Genomic DNA, 17,353 nt, shown 5'->3' with positions numbered 1-17,353 from the left:
TCCTTTATAATTATGAAAGTAATAATCTTGAGGCCTGTCCAACAGCTGCCACACATTTCTTTTAAAAAAGCAGAAAATTATTATGTTGCTGGGAACTTCACAAAAATCAGCCAGTTAACTGTGGTGATAGTGAGAGCCACAATGAGGGGCTTTATGTAGAATAATAAAACACCTGAAAAAACAGATGAGAACTGTACATATTGTGATTATATCCATTCCACCCCCCCACCCCCCTGCTGCCTTTGGTGTGTCATTTGTGTGGGGGTTTGGGGGTTTTTTGGTGTGTAAGCAAGGCTAGACACATGTGTTCCAATAGAAAGGTGCATATGTTCTGACCAGGTCTTTTTTTCATCTTTTCAAAATATAAATATCAAATGTTCATTTACACTGGGATTAGTTCTGCACCCAGGCACAGAGGGCGCAGCCCACTTTGCTTTTCATGTTAACTGAGCTCCTTTTGAGAGGAGCTACAACATGTCTAAGGGCAAAGTATTATTTGTTGTTGCTGTATGTAAGGACATGCTGCAGCATCGATTCCATGGCCTTTTTCATGGACTTGGCTCCTTGCACTTCTGCTCTTTCAAGGGAAGGGGGCAGGCAGTCTCCCCTGTACAAGTGGAACTTTCCACAGGGAGCTAAGCCATTTGAAGACGTCATCACAATTCCTCAGGCATGCATGCTACATGCATTATTTCAATGGTGTGGCTAGCTGCCTCAAAAATAGCAGCTCCATTTGAATGTCTTAACATGTACACAGGGCTTTGCGCTGTTGTACAGAAAGAGACTTTGCCAGTATCAGAGCACATGCAAATGCCTTAACATGAATGCCAGGGGTAGCCAATATGAAGCCCCCTGCCCCAAAGCTTTGAACTACAAATCCCATCATTTCTCACCATTGGCTATGCTGACTGGGGCTTATGGGAACTGTAGTCTAAAACATCAGCAGTGTTAGGTCACTTTGAATATTATTTTATCTAAAAATGCTGAGATTCCTGTGTGAAGACTGCATTTTTGTGTTTGTGTGTGTGTGGGGGGGGGGGGGTGTAACACCAGAGTACAAAGCGTCCCCATGCCACCATCTTCATCTGAAGTACCTACAAAAGGTAGATGCCACATAGTATTGGTTTTCTTCACATGTTGACCTTGCAGTTTCTCAGTAATTCAGCCATCATGGGCCATGCATCAGTGCTGTGTGGCCTGCAGGGGTGCAGTGCTGTCAAAGATGGGACATTGCTCTCCAACTCTTGCCCCACTCAGCATGGTCAATAGACAGGAGTGATAGGCGTGTCATATACTGGATGTGAGCCACCCATGCTGAAAGTGAACAGAATAGTGAAGACTAGCAGCACAATCCTATCCATGTTTACCCAGAAGTAAGCCCCATTGATGTGTGGGACACGGGTGGCGCTGTGGGTTAAACCACAGAGCCTAGGACTTGCTGATCAGAAGGTTGGTGGTTTGAATCCCCCGACGGGGTGAGCTCCCATTGCTCGGTCCCTGCTCCTGCCAACCTAGCAGTTCGAAAGCACCTCAAAGTCCAAGTACATAAATAGGTACCGCTCTGGCGGGAAGGTAAACGGCGTTTCCGTGTGCTGCTCTGGTTTGCCAGAAGCAGCTTAGTCATGCTGGCCACATGACCCGGAAGCTGTACACCGGCTCCCTCGGCCAATAAAGCGAGATGAACGCCGCAACCCCAGAAGCTGCCACGACTGGACCTAATGGTCAGGGGTCCCTTTACCTTTACTAAGCCCCATTGAATTCTGTGGGTGGGATTCCTGCCTAAAGGAGGACTGGGAAGGTGTTGCTTTTCCTCATTTCCATCACCAGTTTAACAGACACATGAGAATCCCCTACATGTGTAAATATGGACTGGGCCACTAATTTCAGCAATAGTGGATTGGCATATGAAAGAAGAGTGCTCCTCCCCCGTGCAATTTAATGCTTTCCCCTCAAATGGAAAATGATCACGTTTTAAATTACATGACATTGATGAGAATAATAATAATAATAATAATAATAATAATAATAATAAATTTTATTTATATCCCGCCCTCCCCAGCCGAAGCCGGGCTCAGGGCGGCTAACAACAATAAAACAGTACAAAAGTACAGCATAGACAACACTCTAAATAAAAATATAAAAACAAGAAACAATTAGGTTCCATTTTTGAACATGATCAGGCTGCGTAAGGGCAACCGGGAATAGACATAGGGTGGGCAGGAAGAGAGTTGGGGAAATAGTGTGGGGTCAACCCCCCCCCCCCAATGAATGTCTTAGCATCACTTGTCCAGATGCGCACTTAGCATGCTCAACAGGTCCCAGCTCAATCCCAGCTGCTTGGAAGTTGCAGAAGGAAGGAGAGAGAGGGAGTAGGAGGAAACAAGTAGGTGGAATGATTTCTCTGTGTTTCTGCTTGTGTCAGGGTGGGAGAGGAGGCAAAGGCAAGCGTTTCCTCTGCTCCATCCTCTCCACTAAAAGCACATAAGAACACAATATGTGTGTGGGCATCTATTGGATTGGGGGGGGGGCAAATGGACTCCTGTTGCTCTTCCTTGCATCTTACCACGTGGTGCAGTGTGCATGCATATGTCTGTGTGCATGACTGTGGGTAGTAGTGGCCATATACATGGAAGTGTGTGTTGATACAGGAGTCATTATTCTCTCATTTCTTGCTTCTTATTTATTAAGGGCCTAAATTACTTGCAGCATGCAGTCAATACAGAACAATAATACTGTCCATTGGCTTGCAATTAAAATAAACGTTTGGTAGTCTCATTAATTTTATCCAGAAAGAGTTTTAAGCTGTGTAACCAAAGAGCTCTCAGAGCAGTGTACATTGTACAGCTGTAGATGAAGCACGGCTAGAATTCACAAAGCCCTTAAGAAAGAAGCATACATAAAACAACTATAATTAAACACCGGGGAGGGGGGGGACACACACCAGAATTTTAAAAAATCAAATATAGAGAACAGGGTAGGCTTCATGATTTTTTTAAAAAGTTTCTGCAGATGTTTAAAACAATATGGTGGAGGAACCTTCCTAATAATAGGAAGTTCTAAAGCGCAAGTTTTGCCATAACACAACCATGGCATCCATGCTTAAACAGCAATTTGGTCTGCAGATGCTAGCAGGTGATAGCATTTATTTCCATGTTGCAAAGAGGTTCATCTCCTGATTTCTGCAAATGAAACAGCAGTTAAAAGTACAGGAGGAGTCACACCCATATTTGGCCAGTTGGCCACCAACCACTTGGATGGTTTTTCTTAAGGTTGGCCGAATGCCTCCACTCTTTGAGCCTGGGTGTCAGATGCAATAGTTAGCACATCCCTGTGAGTCCCAAATGGCGGACTCCCCCGCCCCTTCAATATATTTAGCCTTCACAACTCTGGATGTTTGCTTAGACTTAGAGATATAAAAGCAGTGTTTGATCAAGGCTCTTGGACTTCAGGGAATTCTAACGGACTGTGCAAGAGCCATTTTTCACTTTGCAGTTATCTGTCCTTATGGAATCTAGTCCCAGATTTCCTGCAGTGGTGACCAGAGATGCCATAGAAAATGAAACCCCCGTATCCTTAATAGTTGTGCAGATCAGAGAATTTCAGTAGAGGCCATTTTCCTCTGCAGCACCAGAGCATGACAAGCTGTCCCATGTCTGAAATATACTTTCTGCGTCTGCATTCATTCCCACCTGTATTTCCATTTCTATTCTGGGATTGCTAATGCATCGTAAATGGCACATAAAGTAGCCACATAAAGCATCTCAGCTTCTCTTGCTTAAGCCTGTGTATATAAATAGATTTTCAGTGTGATTAAAACAAAAATTGCAAATTATTTTTCTATTGAGAGATTTAAATTGTTGTACTTCTGATTGGGGCCAGTGCTACCATTTGGCAGAGGGAGCCAGCTACCCCAGGCATCAAATGCTGACAGGCAGGAAGTGGTGGTGAGGTGTTGGCAGACAGGCTGAGTTTGCCACTTGGTCTGCCCCACACCTCCTAAGCTAGCCTGCTGCCTCCAGGCACAGCAGATAATGTTGCCTGCGATGAAGTAAGATTCATGGATGATATCTTGTTATTTGCCTCAAGCGGCAAGATGTCTTGGGCTGACTCTTTTCCAGGCACTCCTTTTCTTGTTCATATGTGAATGATGTGCAATACTTCTGCTTTCAAGGTGTGAACTCTTTGTGGCCAGTGAAACATCCAGAATGTCTCTGAGGTATGTCAAATTCTACAGTGGAATAATATGTGGTCAGTGTTCTCTACCTTCCTCCCCATCCAAAGCAATCTATGATATTTATGAATTTTATGGGTGAATAAATTTGTTTATTAATTGCCATGGATTCAGATTTTTTTTCTATGATGTGTACATGAAAGTATAGCAGCATGAACATATCAACATGCTTTTTGTGTGATTTTTCATTACCATACTTCTAGAGGGCTGCCTCACATTCTTAACATCATGAATAGTGTCACTTCTGCATACACAACATATATTTAGAACACATTCCACCCCCCCCCCAATGAATCCTGGAAACTCCTTGGGGCTGAGGTCCCTTCGGCCCCTCCAAAAAAATATTTGAGGGGGCTGCCCCCCCAAGCTAATGGGCATTGCCATTCAAATGGTGTGCATACGCAACATCTTGTGATAGATTATGCGGGCTGGGGGCTTATCTGGCCCCCCATATTTCATTCAAGTTGGTACCCCTGCTGGAAACTGTAGCTTGCCCCTCACAGAGCTAAAATTCCCAGCATCCTCAGCAAACCATGGTTCCTGGGATTATTGAGGTGGGGAAATATGCCTTAAATGTCTGGTGTGCAAGCAACCCAAGCCATCATGAATTGCATCGTTGCTGCAGCTTTCACCCAGTGAATCACACAGAAGCGTACGGCATCAGTGGTACCCATCTCCTGGATTCCTCCAGCCCACTCTGTTTTCCAGACTCTGATCCACTCCCTTTTAAAGCTGGAACTATCTAGCAGCAATGGGTTTCGCAATTATGGAGCTCATATGCACAGGCAATATTGACATTTGCATACTGCATGCAAAATCCAAGCGGTGTAGCATTAAGGTATGCAGCCTCCGTTTCTTTCAACCCAGCAATAGTTTTGGAAGGTTTACAAGAGATCAGGTTAAATTGCTCAAGGGGCTTACATATGGTCTACTGGCTGCCAGTTAGTCATCCCCGAGGTAGTCCAACCAGCTGCCAAAGTTCAAAGCCTTTTGTGCAGATCTATGACGTGTCCACAGTGCACTCTTGGGTAGACATGCTGAGTTCTTGGCTTCTTTGCCACATTTTTGTTTTTTAAAAACCATGTAGATAATAAATTAGCAATCTGAGTTTCAATCAGGTTCCCAACAATTAGCGATGCTGCAGCAGCAACAGCTGGTAACTGGATGGTCCCGAAAACATCTCAGTGGGATATTTTCTTTTATATGTATTTCAAAGGGACTTCATTTCTGGGAAAGGGACAAGATTAATTTGGCCTTAGTAAATAACTTGAAGACTCTGTATTGGGCTGGAATTTTGGTACCCAAGAAAAAAAAATCATTTGAATTAATAATTCTTTCCTTCTGAGAAGCATGCTTTCCCCCAAAGACTTGATATTCCTTCTACAGAGACCAATTAATTGAGGCAGTGCTTTCTTCTAATAGCCAATTATATTAATTACCAGTAAAACAACGTGTTTGCTTTGCTAGAATCCAATCAGTATGGCTTTGTCAAACGCTTTGCATTTCAAACTGCTCAAGTCTACGGGCAACCACTATCTAGGAATCAGCAAACAAAATGCAAATTCCCCATGAATGTGGAAGGTCAGGTGCTAGCAATGGGACTGGGCAATTAAAGGAGGCATAGCTCTTCCCCCGGCTGATCCCCTTGTTCTATTTCTAGTCCTCATTAATTTCTTACAGTTGGATGGAGCTGCTAATGGAGATTCATTGTACAGAAAGAGTTGGCACTTTTCACTGGCAGGGCTCCTGTGCCTTTACCAGCTGAGTGTCAGGCATTTGACAGGAGGAATGGTTCCCGATGCAACATCGCCCTACCCTGAAATGCTGCCCCAGTTGCATTCCCAGTGCAGCTCTTAAAATGCATGGGAGTCCTTTCCTACCACAAAACATTGGCTTCCTCTAACTCAGCATATCAACATGTTACCTGCTCCTTAAGCATACAGAATGGCTTCAGAGAAGTCTGAACTTACCCGGGCAAATTCTGCCATAGGGAACTGTAACTCTGATTAGCCCCATGCTCCCACCTGGACTGTTCATTTCAAAAGGCGCTAATGGAACTGAGGAAATGGTGTGCTTTTCAGGTATACAGTGGTACCTCGGGTTAAGTACTTAATTTGTTCCGGAGGTCCGTACTTAACCTGAAACTGCTCTTAACCTGAAGCACCACTTTAGCTAATGGGGCCTCCCGCTGCCGCTGCGCCGCCGGAGCACGATTTCTGTTCTCAACCTGAAGCAAAGTTCTTAACCTGAAGCACAATTTCTGGGTTAGCAGAGTCTGTAACCTGAAGCGTATGTAACCTGAAGCATATGTAACCCGAGGTACCACTGTACAGACACGCATGGAAAAGGTCCATCTATTATCTGTGCATTCTTCGACTTTGGAGAAGGTTCTAGGTTCAACCCCTGGAATTTCCTGGTAGGGCTGGGAAATAACCCCCCCCCCAATAGGAAGTGCTGGAGATCTGCTGCTGGTCAGTGTAGACAATACCAAACTAGATGGACCAGTGGCCTGACTCAGTGTGAAGCAGCTTCCTATGGCCACAAACCTCTGTTTATTGTTTTACCCAGATGAATCTGCCTGAAACGAATGTGTAAGGCCTCCTGCTTCAGCAAACGCTCCCGTTCTTTTTGCTGTGAAATTTCAGAGGAGGTTTCTCTCCAGCTCTCCGGAGAATTTCTATGACCACCCCCACCCATTCTCTCCATTTCCCACTGATGTATCATCCCTCGCAGTCATCTTGGCATCTCAGGTGTTCTTCCCACAATCGTTGCTTTCAAATGCACACACACTCTTGGCTTCATTCCCTGACCCCCTACACACACACACACACACACACACAGCAGAAATTGCTCATTACTGTAGAAAGAACAGATCAAAGTTCACATTCGGCTTTTTGTATCACATGTGTGGGCTGTGTCTTAATTGTGCCTCTTGTGCTCAGTGATGCTCAGCCAGGCAAAGAGAAACCTGCAGAAAGAGAGGATATGAGAAGGGGAAAGGCTGGCAAACTTTTCAAGAACCACTTAATGTTTAAAAATGCTTCCCCTCCCTCTACCCCTTCGTTGAATAATTCACACTTCAAAAGGATGCAGCTGTATTATGCATTATCTCCCTATGTATGAAAAAGCGTAAGGCTGTCATCACCTAGCCCCCTTTGGAGGATTTGTAGTGCCACATCGCAAGCCCAGATTTGCATGAAGTCAGGGTTGGGTAGGGGAATAAAACAGAAGTCAGATTGCATAACAGGAATGGCTGTGGTGGGGGAGCCCAAAGGAAAGGACTTTGAGAGTGGACTTCATCCACAGAGGTGCACTCCTTTGCCTCTTGAGACAGATGCCCCTAATAACATATTAACCTTGTACGAGTCAAATGGCCTCTCCATTTAGTTTATTTCAGCCCAGGATTTGGGTTTTTGGGGCAGACCTGACAGACACCAGTAACATTGCCTTTCTCTATGCATGCACAAGGTGTTTGTGTCGAAGCATGTCCCCCAGAAACACAAAAACATGGTTGAGAGGAAGGATTCCTCAGGCTACATTTCATGCAGCATTTTTGTTTCTAGGGCACTAGGTGACACTGTGGAGCAGCATTCATGCGAGATGAAGAGCTGTGGTTCTCTTCCAGCATTTCAAAGATTTATGCAGGACACAACAGTGATAGTGACATGCATAGCTAGCCGCCCTCTTTCGTTCCTTGCCCCTCTGTCTTGCAAAGGCGTTTGTATCACGAACACAAATGAGCTACAGAGCAGCATTCTTCTATGCGGGTTTGATGGTGGCTGTGAATTGCTGAGAAAAATACTGAGTTATCTTTTAGAAAGACAGAAAGAAAGAAAGAAAGGCTGGATCCAAGGTCTGAGGGGTTTTTTTGGTCCCTGGAAAAAGAGGAGCACTGCAATCTCCTTCCTGCTACACAACAGAGTTTCCTAGCCCAAATCCCTTATCTAGGGCCAATGGGAGCAATATACCATTGAGACTTCCTGCTTGCTTCTCTTGCCTGCTGTTACACACACACACACACACACACACACACAGCACCAAATGCTCCTGCACAGGCTGATGGCTGTGGAACACAACAGGATGCTTTATTTTGAGTCAGTCCATTAGTCCATCTAGTAGGTGCCAGACTTTAGGCTCCTAAACTTCAGCAGCACCCCATGTGATGCTACAGTTCATCACCCCTGCCCCCCTCTCATGCTCTGTTCTACAGCCTTGTTGTGGCATCCCCTGCAGCAGGGCACCCAGTGTGACTGCCCTGGTCATGCTACCCTAAAACCACCTCGTCATTCTGCAGGTTACAACCCTAATACCAGCAGTTAGGCTTTAGTGCTCTGTTCAGCAATGGGCTCCTTGCAAGGGCACAGACACTGACAGCAAGTGTCTAGTGATGCCCACCACTGGGATGCAGCAAAGTTTCTAACTAAATAATAAAAAGGGTCTTCTATTGCTTCCTAAAAATGAATAGATCCCATTTGTATACTACCTTCTTTGCAGCTTTTTTGCACATTTACCTGAGTGGCCTACTCACATGAGCAGCATAGTGTCAGAGGAAGCAGCTCATGGGAGCTTGGAAATGTTGTTGTTTAGTCGTTTAGTCGTGTCCAACTCTTCATGACCCCATGGACCAGAGCATGCCAGGCACTTCTGTCTTCCACTGCCTCCCGCAGTTTGGTCACACTCATGCTGGTAGCTTCGAGAACACTATCCAACCATCTCGTCCTCTGTCGTCCCCTTCGCCTTGTGCCCTCCATCTTTCCCAACATCAGGGTCTTTTCCAGGGAGTCTTCTCTTCTCATGAGCTGGCCAAAGTATTGGAGCCTCAGCTTCAGGATCTGTCCTTCCAGTGAGCACTCAGGGCTGATTTGCTTCAGAATGGATAGGTTTGATCTTCTTGCAGTCCATGGGACTCTCAAGAGTCTCCTCCAGCACCATAATTCAAAAGCATCAATTCTTCGGCAGTCAGCCTTCTTTATGGTCCAGCTCTCACTTCCATACATCACTACTGGGAAAACCATGGCTTTAACTATACGGACCTTTGTTGGCAAGGTGATGTCTCTGCTTTATAAGATGCTGCCTAGGTTTGTCATTGCTTTTCTCCCAAGAAGCAGGGGTCTTTTAATTTCGTGGCTGCTGTCACCATCTGCTGTGATCATGGGGCCCAAGAAAGTAAACTCTCTCACTGCCTCCATTTCTTCCCCTTCTATTTGCCAGGAGGTGATGGGACCAGTGGCCATGATCTTCGTTTTTTTTATTTTGAGCTTCAGACCATATTTTGCGCTCTCCTCTTTCACCCTCAATAAAAGGTTCTTTAATTCCTCCTCACTTTCTGCCATCAAGGTTGTGTCATCATCTGCATATCTGAGGTTGTTGATATTTCTTCCGGCAAGATGGGAAGCTCTTTACCTGCTTTGGTCTGACTGCCTCCTCACTTCTTCTGAAGGCTGCACACGCAAGGTAGGCTCTGTACATTTTGAACTTTATGAAGAGGCTCAATGTGTGGCTCAATCCAAAGAGAATTAATCATCTGTCTGATTAAATCTATACAATCGCAACTTTGGCTCTCTCTAGTCCCCTGAGGTGGGCAAGGGAATAAAGAACTCTGTCCTCATTTACACAATTGTTTTATTGTTGAGCTACGCAAAACTCAAATGAACATTCAAGAGAGGATTAACATAATGTGTTAAACTGGCAACTTTAAACAGAACGGCCACAGAAAGACAAGCCCGGCCTCTTGGCACCAATCAGCTGATTAAACTGAATAATACAACTTTAAACTACACTGCATTCCAGTATGACTCCAAGACATCCACAGCATATCTGTACCTGGACTCCTCATTGAATTAGTTGGGTGCTTTGAGATGCATCAAGCCAAGAAGCCCTGGAAGATATAGACAGCATTAGATAGAGTAGGACCATACAACATGCTGGAACCACTAGCCTAGGCATCAACAAAGATGAGACCCAGGGACTTGTAGCTGAAAGAGAAGGAGAGGAGGTTATCCCACGGGACATGATGCTAAGCAATCTATTTTCTCCATTAAGCTTGAGGTGAGAAAGGCAGGGTAATTGTCACACCATGGGAAGCCCCCAAATTGGGACCTCCCACAGTGTAACAATTACCTTTCCTTCCCAACTCATGGGTAATGAATAAAAAATATTCCAGTCTCTGATTATGTTCCCTGGCATGGATGCAGCATATCCCAAGGGCAAGCTTGGTACAACCCCAAACTTTGACAGATTTATTCCCCCCCCCCCCACTGCCTATAAATTGCTGGCACAGAAAGAGAATGGTTGAAGAACAATTTATGATGGAAGCATTAGTATCAGTAAATAAGCAAGCCAACGTGGGGCTCTTTGATGTAACATATGATGACTGGGAGCTGTGTTGACACCAGGAAGAATTGTTGCTGCTGCTTCGTGGAGAAACTCTCGGCAAGTAGATGGTTCCTGCTGTCAGGCACTGTCTTCAAAGCTGCCGCTGTTGCTGCAGGAATGAAATCGCATCGTACTCATGGGATCCGACACGTAACCTGTGGAAGGTGAAGAGTAGCTCAGGTGAGCGAGTCACAAATGCCATTCAGCCCAGCAAACCCTTCTCCCTTCCCTCTCCACTTCCAACAGGCCTCTGTATTTATGAAGGTATAAAAGGATGTTTTCACTAACTAAATAAGCAATGCACAGATTTGCTCCCAGGAAAATGTGTTTCGGGCAAATCTCTTTGCTACCTGAAATGCCCAAGTTTAATGCCATTCTCTGAAGGAAAATGCTAGGAGGCGAAATATGCAATACAGATACGCAGGCCATTCAAATGCAGTGTAGTCACAATAGCCATTTAAACTGGTGGCTGACACAAAATGGGAACCAAGGTATTTAAATACACTGTCACATTTCTATTTGATTTTTAAATATACCTGTTTTGACCTTGAATGGGAGATCCAACAGTCAACAATAAGCAGCCTGCCAGAAATAATTATGCCCTTAATCCTGGGCAATTATCATGACAATAGCTGCTATTGCAATTACCAGGTTGTCTATTAAGGACTATTATTATTCCTTTACCATCTGGGCCACTGGTCAAATGTGATTGCTACTATTATTCTTCTGCTATAATATTTGTCATCCTTGTCTAGTCATTAACAGTGCAATCCTATGCATGCCTGCTTAGAAGTAAACCCATTTGAGTTTAACGGGACTATCCACCCCCCCCCCCCGAAAGAGTGTACAGGGTTGCAGCCTGTCTTTCTAAACATCAGGGTAATATTATATGGAGATATTATGTACAAAGGCCAAAAGGTTAGGAGAAATAAAGTATACTTTTAAAAGTTTGTGGAGGGAAGCGGGACCCAATTCTAACATCAAGACAGTCCCTATAGTACTATAATTTGGCACCTGCCCTAAAAGGCTGCAACATTCAGCACTGGGGTATAACAAAAGAGCACAACAGCACAAAGGAATGAAAACTAGTGTTGAAGACCCTGTGTGAGAGGCGGGGAAGGGGAGATCTCACAGGGTGAGATGCTGTGGGAAGAGAGGGATGATCCCAGGTGACAGCTGCAAGGGTTCACCTGTTCGTGTATGGGATAAAAGTTAAGATATAGAAGTGAGAGAGTTTTCTCTTTCCTTTTAATCTTTCTTTCCAGGTTATTATTCTTTCTAGATGAGTTCGTTCTTTTTATTGTATCATGAAAAAATATCAACAAAACTTTTCAAAGAAAGAATGAAAATAAAATAAAATAAAACTAGCGTTGAGGAGTTGTGGCTCAAAACAAGGACATTTCCAGGGGTCTTTAAGTGATGCTCAGCTTATGTAAATCCAGCCTTAAAAACCTCTCAAACTTGTCTCTAAATTCCAAGCTCATGGATGCATGTTGAACTGTCTCTTTCTCTCACACACACAACCCAGAAGCTCTTGCCCTCTCAGTGAGAATCGTGCATTCCTACAAGGCTTAGTAGTGTGTGAAAATCAATATGCGACATAGTAATGTGAATCTTGCAACACATCTCTGAGCAAAGATCTACAGCAAGCTCCAGAGTTTTGTATTATAGGAGTCTTTCATTGGAATAAGACACATAAAAAAAGGTAAAGGACCCCTGACAGTTAAGTCTAGTTGCGAATGACTTTGCGGTTGTGGCGCTAATCTCGCTTTACTGGCCGAGGGAGCCGACGTTTGTCTGCAGACAGTTTTTCCGGGTCATGTGGCCAGCATGACTAGGCCGCTTTTGGCGAAACCAGAATAGCACACGGAAACGCTGTTTACCTTCCTGCCGGAGTGGTACCTGTTTATCTACTTGTACTTTGATGTGCATTAGAACTGCTAGGTTGGCAGGAGCTGGGACCGAACAACAGGAGCTCACCCTGACACAGGGATTTGAACCGCTGACCTTCTGATTGGCAAGCTCTAGGCTCAGTGGTTTAGACCACAACGCCACCCACGTCCCCTATATAAGACACTTACTGGAAGTCTTATCATTACTGTTTCTTATACTATTAGGGCCCTTTCAAATATTATGCAGATGAAATCTGGACTTCCTAAAATGCTCCAGGTTTGGTATCTGCGATTGATACCCCACACCCCAGCAGGGTCCACCTCACTGACCCCTGCCTGTCCTTGACCCCCCCTTCCCCTGCCAACCACTGAGCTCCAGCACCCACAAACTGGCTTGCTGACACCACTTTGTTTTGGCATCAATCAAGGGTGCGATACAAAAATAATCTGGTGGGCATCACAAAAATTTGGTGGTCCTATATATTATTATTTTGATAATACTCATGATAAATGGATTTTTTTAAAAAAAAGAATCACACTTTTGTTCTGGCCATTATTCTGCTTGCCCCACAATGCTCTGCTATGCCCAGGTATCATAGGAAAAATAAATGACAGATCGTGGGAGGCTTCTACGCCTTAGTTAAGAAAAACCTGATACTCTGTGGGCTACAAGGCAAGTTTGCCTCTGAACCATGAAGGGGACACCCAAATGAGAAGGGGGCCTGCCAAGGACACTTTGCCAAAGGCTCTCTCAAACCAGTCTTACAGTGAACACTTGATAAAGAATTGAAACTAATCAGAGCTTCCCAGAAGTGTACCTAAATGACACCTATGTTTGTAGACATGCTCATTGTGTTCACATTTCACAGTTTAGAGGCACAGTTAAAACTTTTTTCAGTGCAAAATGGCTCTCCAGTGGTGGCAGGAATCACAACAATCTCCCTGGAGGGTCTAAGGTGTGGTTAAAGTTTTTCCCGAGTCTTGGGGAAACTTGTCACATGCCTCCTTTCTACAATCAGTAATAGAAACATTTCCAGATCTTATTACCAAAGCTGACGGTTTGCTATTTTCAGTGTACTTCCAATTTTTGTGTGTGTGCCAGTTTCATCCCAAAGAAAATGGATTAGCCCATAAACAGAAGTTATCTTTAAGACTTCCGGGTTAGCGCCTCCGGCAATGGCAGAATTCCTCTGATCGGGAGGAACCTGCTCCATGGAAATCAGGGTCTGGCCGCCACGGCGAAGGCGGAGACCCATTAAAAACCACAGGCGGGAGAAGCCTGTGGACGTGGGATTCGGCTGGCACCTTTTGCGCCTCCCCTACTCGTGGGGAAACCCGGTTTCGGGGATCCGGAGCGACGTGGGGTGAGCGGTGCGGTGCTTCGAATCGACTGCTTCTTTCACGGAGTGAAGCCGCATTGCTGTTGCCGGAGAGCGCTGACTTTTTCCTGTGGACAATTGGACTTTAAACAACTACCCGTGAGTAGAACGGAAAATTGGATCTTTAAACATCTCAATTTGGCACCGAAACGGGAAGGTTTCAAACAGGAAGTCCGCCTTCCTCTTTTGTAAATAGATTGAAGCAAAGACGCTGCAAGCTAAAGTCTTGGAAAGCCTTTTGTAAAGGTTTAAATATCCATCGGTTAAAATTATTAAACCCCCCTTGGAAGCAGGAGAAGAGGGGGGAAATTTTAGATCGCCTAAGCCTGCAGAAGAGTGAGTGAAGAAAGATAAATTACCACCGTTTTGAACCTGGGAACGGGCTGCCAGTAAGATTGGAAAGTTCATTGACTGTGAATAAAACGTATGTTGACAGATAGTTAAATAAGAGAAATATATCATTTCCATTGTTTCCCTTTGCACTTAAAAAGGAGCAAAAGTAACTGAAAATTGAAACTAACTTTGTTGCTGGATCTGTGTTTAAAAGGACGGATACAAATAGAAATTGTTTCCTCCAGAGGGAGCTTTTGAAACTGTTGCAGGAGTGGAGCTGGGGAATTTTCCAGCTGCAGAGATAAAAAAGACTGTGAGAACCAGAGATTGACCTTGGACAAGAATGTCGACAGAAGAAGCCTTAGTGATTGCATTTTGCAAGATAAGTGCTTTATTGGAACAGCTTCATGAGAAGACAGATGTGATGACTATTAAAATTGATAATTTGGGACAAAAAATGACTGATTTGGGACAAAAAGTGAATATCTATACAGAGACTACTCAGGAATCGATTCAGGAATCTACTTTGACATGGCAAGTTGTGGAGAAGACGAGGGAGAAAGTTGTTGTTGAACCTCAAGTAATACAAGTGGAGAGAGCCCCAGCCTTACAGAGGCAATTTGATGAATATAAGCTGTTGCCTTCTATGATTGAAGGGATTTTGAAACACGGAGGGATTTTGAAACACGTCCTGAAACATCTTTTGGACTTTAGTTTTGACTATGGAGAATGGGCTGACCTGTCGAGAAGGAATAAAGACATTGTTAGGTTGGAGCTTCCCCGAGATCTACTCTTCAGCGCCAAAGGAAGGAAATTAAGAACAAGATCAGCAGAAGATAAAGTAAAGTGCATGTATAAATATGAAGAAGATCTGCAGAAGGGACATGGAAAAGAGTTAAGAGCCTTGGACAGAAGATCACCAGGTTGATGGACCATATGGAATTGATAGAAAGGACTGGCAGAATCCGAGACCAGGGAGAAGAGACGGTGGAAGAAGACTGGAAAAAAGTTTAAAATTTATTTATAGAAATACTGTAAAATTAATGAGTGTTAGAAAAACGTTGGAATGAAATTACACGGCTTTAGTAAAAACGTGATAAGGATTTAAGTACAAATAAGTTTCAGGGTATTGATGGTAAGATAAGGTTAAAACAAATTAAGACAATTATATGACAGAAAACAGTGAAAGATGGAAAGGATTTGCTGAAATAATTAATAATTAGAACACAAAAAAGGGAGGTGTGAGGAGGTGGATGAAACAAGTTAATGAAAGATAAAGATATGGAAATATTGGATGTGTTTTTAATTGTTTTTGTTCTTGCTTTTGTTTAGATGTATTGTGTCTCTTGTTCTCTTTTTTTTAATGTATTGTAATGTATTGATGTGTATTGTTTACTTTTTCTCTTTTTCTTCCTTTTTTCTGTAATCTTTAAACTTTGAATAAATATTATTTTTTAAAAAATAATAAAATAAAATAAATAGAAGTTATCTTTGTTACATCTGAGGGACCTCTTACCATTTCGGTCAATAGGCGGGTACTGGAAATTTCTCCTCATTTCTTCCAGAGAAAGACCTTGAGAAGGGTGCTGTCCAGTGCTGTAAAATCGACAGGATGTCTTCATTATAGATGACTGAATATGTTATCTTTGTAATATTAGAGCTTTTCTACAGAAGCAACATCCTTTTAAAAAAACACCAGCGGAAAACACAACCGGCTTTTTAGAAGCAGCAATTGCACAGGAAGAAAAATAACATGGATGGAGAAGGAATACATTTCCAGAACAACTTCTTCTCAGAATTTTGAGTTTTGTTCTACAATGCTTTCGACCTGAAGAACAATTCTAGGTGACAATTCCAATATACCATAAATAATGTATCTACCCCAGTACTATCAGGTTCGTGCATGCTAATTCCTTTGTGAAAGAGAACATCACCCTTCAGACGCAAATCCAAATGTTGCTCACTGAAAATATGTTCCTTTATCCTTGGGAGCAATCAGGTAAAGACTGCCTGTACCAGCTGTTCTCAAGTGATGGGCTAGCAGATACTGAGTACGCCCAGAGAGTGTGAAATATCGCCTCAAACTGCACATTAATATCCAGAGGATTCATAACAATATGTCTCTACTTGTTCATGGTAAGGTATGCAGTTATCTGAGGTTCTTTCAAAAAACAAGAGCTTCAAAGAATTTGTTGTCAAGTTGTGGCTGAAAGGACAAGCTGAAAGGATTATTCCCAGCAATGTACCTTCCTTGGTGATTTTGATAAGGGCAATTTCTAACTGATGGCAGGTAAGAAATTTATATATTGGTTTGGCAGATTTTTTTTCCTTTCCCCGGTGAAAAAACTGAAGCTTTGTTCCTAAATGTACCTTCCTGGAAGTACACATAGGACTTGCTGCCAGTAACTGTGGAGCCTGTATGGATTTGCAGTGTTGATATTTTCCCCTTTCCCTCTCATTTTAGCAGACTCTAATAGCACCTATATAGTCTTGCTAAAATGTGCCTTTCCCCCCCTTTACGTGATATCATTGCCCAAATACAATGACATTTCCTCCTTCATAATACTCCCCTCCAAGTCTCATCAAAGCAGTTGCTATGGAAAACTGACCATGTTGCCTTCATAAATGTCTCAACACTTTCACCCATCCCTATACTTACCTTGGTTAGAATATTATACTCGAATTACAGTTTGCAATACTGTCTGTCTGTCCATCTAGCTATCTGGAGAGTGGTGACAATGCTGAGAATTAAAGTAAGGGTTATTAACTGGATCCAAGGAGCCAGTTCCGGCAAGTCTGATGTTTTGTGTGCACTCAATAGGATTGATTGATAGATAGATGGATTGAAACCTGTTTAAAACAGCAAAAATCTACTTGCCACACTGCGCGGCAGACTGTGGTTTTGAGCAGGAGAAACTCAAAGACACTCTTCTTTAAATTCTGGCCACAAAAGCCATTTAACTAGCTAGCAACATTCACCAACAAATGGACTGCTATTTCAAAGCAGAGTGTTCCGAAGTATAGTAAGCCCTCAACTTACATGGGGGTTACGTTCCTGGGATCATGCCTAAAACCAAAACACATTGGGTGCAATGGTGGGTGGGATTGCCAAAGTCTTTTTTCCTGAACACTAGCTGCTTTCC

The 17,353-nt window shown here is 43.5% G+C and overlaps 2 protein-coding genes across 4 annotated transcripts in view; one reads left to right on the top strand and one right to left on the bottom strand.

The window, feature by feature from the left end:
• Nucleotides 1–185, top strand: part of ERICH3 (glutamate rich 3) — a 61,312-nt gene extending 61,127 nt beyond the window's left edge. For all 3 annotated transcript variants that reach the window (XM_081008959.1, XM_081008961.1, XM_081008960.1), the window contains one exon: nucleotides 1–185. This exon is cut by the window's left edge and continues 313 nt beyond it. The gene's annotated coding sequence lies outside the window, so the exon portion shown is untranslated.
• A 9,651-nt stretch (nucleotides 186–9,836) lies between these two features.
• The window catches only part of LOC308478862 (serine/threonine-protein kinase TNNI3K), a 158,133-nt gene continuing 150,616 nt past the window's right edge, over nucleotides 9,837–17,353 (bottom strand). The window contains exons 24-25 of the mRNA XM_081008981.1: nucleotides 15,727–15,806; nucleotides 9,837–10,761 (exon numbers count right to left, since the gene is read on the bottom strand). Of these exons, the coding sequence (XP_080865107.1) occupies nucleotides 10,685–10,761; nucleotides 15,727–15,806 (157 nt within the window). The 3' untranslated portion in view covers nucleotides 9,837–10,684. The remainder of the gene's footprint in view (nucleotides 10,762–15,726; nucleotides 15,807–17,353) is intronic.

Source organism: Podarcis pityusensis, assembly GCF_964106645.2.
Source record: "Podarcis pityusensis genome assembly, chromosome: 6".
NCBI lineage: Eukaryota > Metazoa > Chordata > Lepidosauria > Squamata > Lacertidae > Podarcis > Podarcis pityusensis.
Note: the sequence above shows the minus strand (reverse complement) of the source record. Positions and strands in the feature narration are given on the sequence as shown.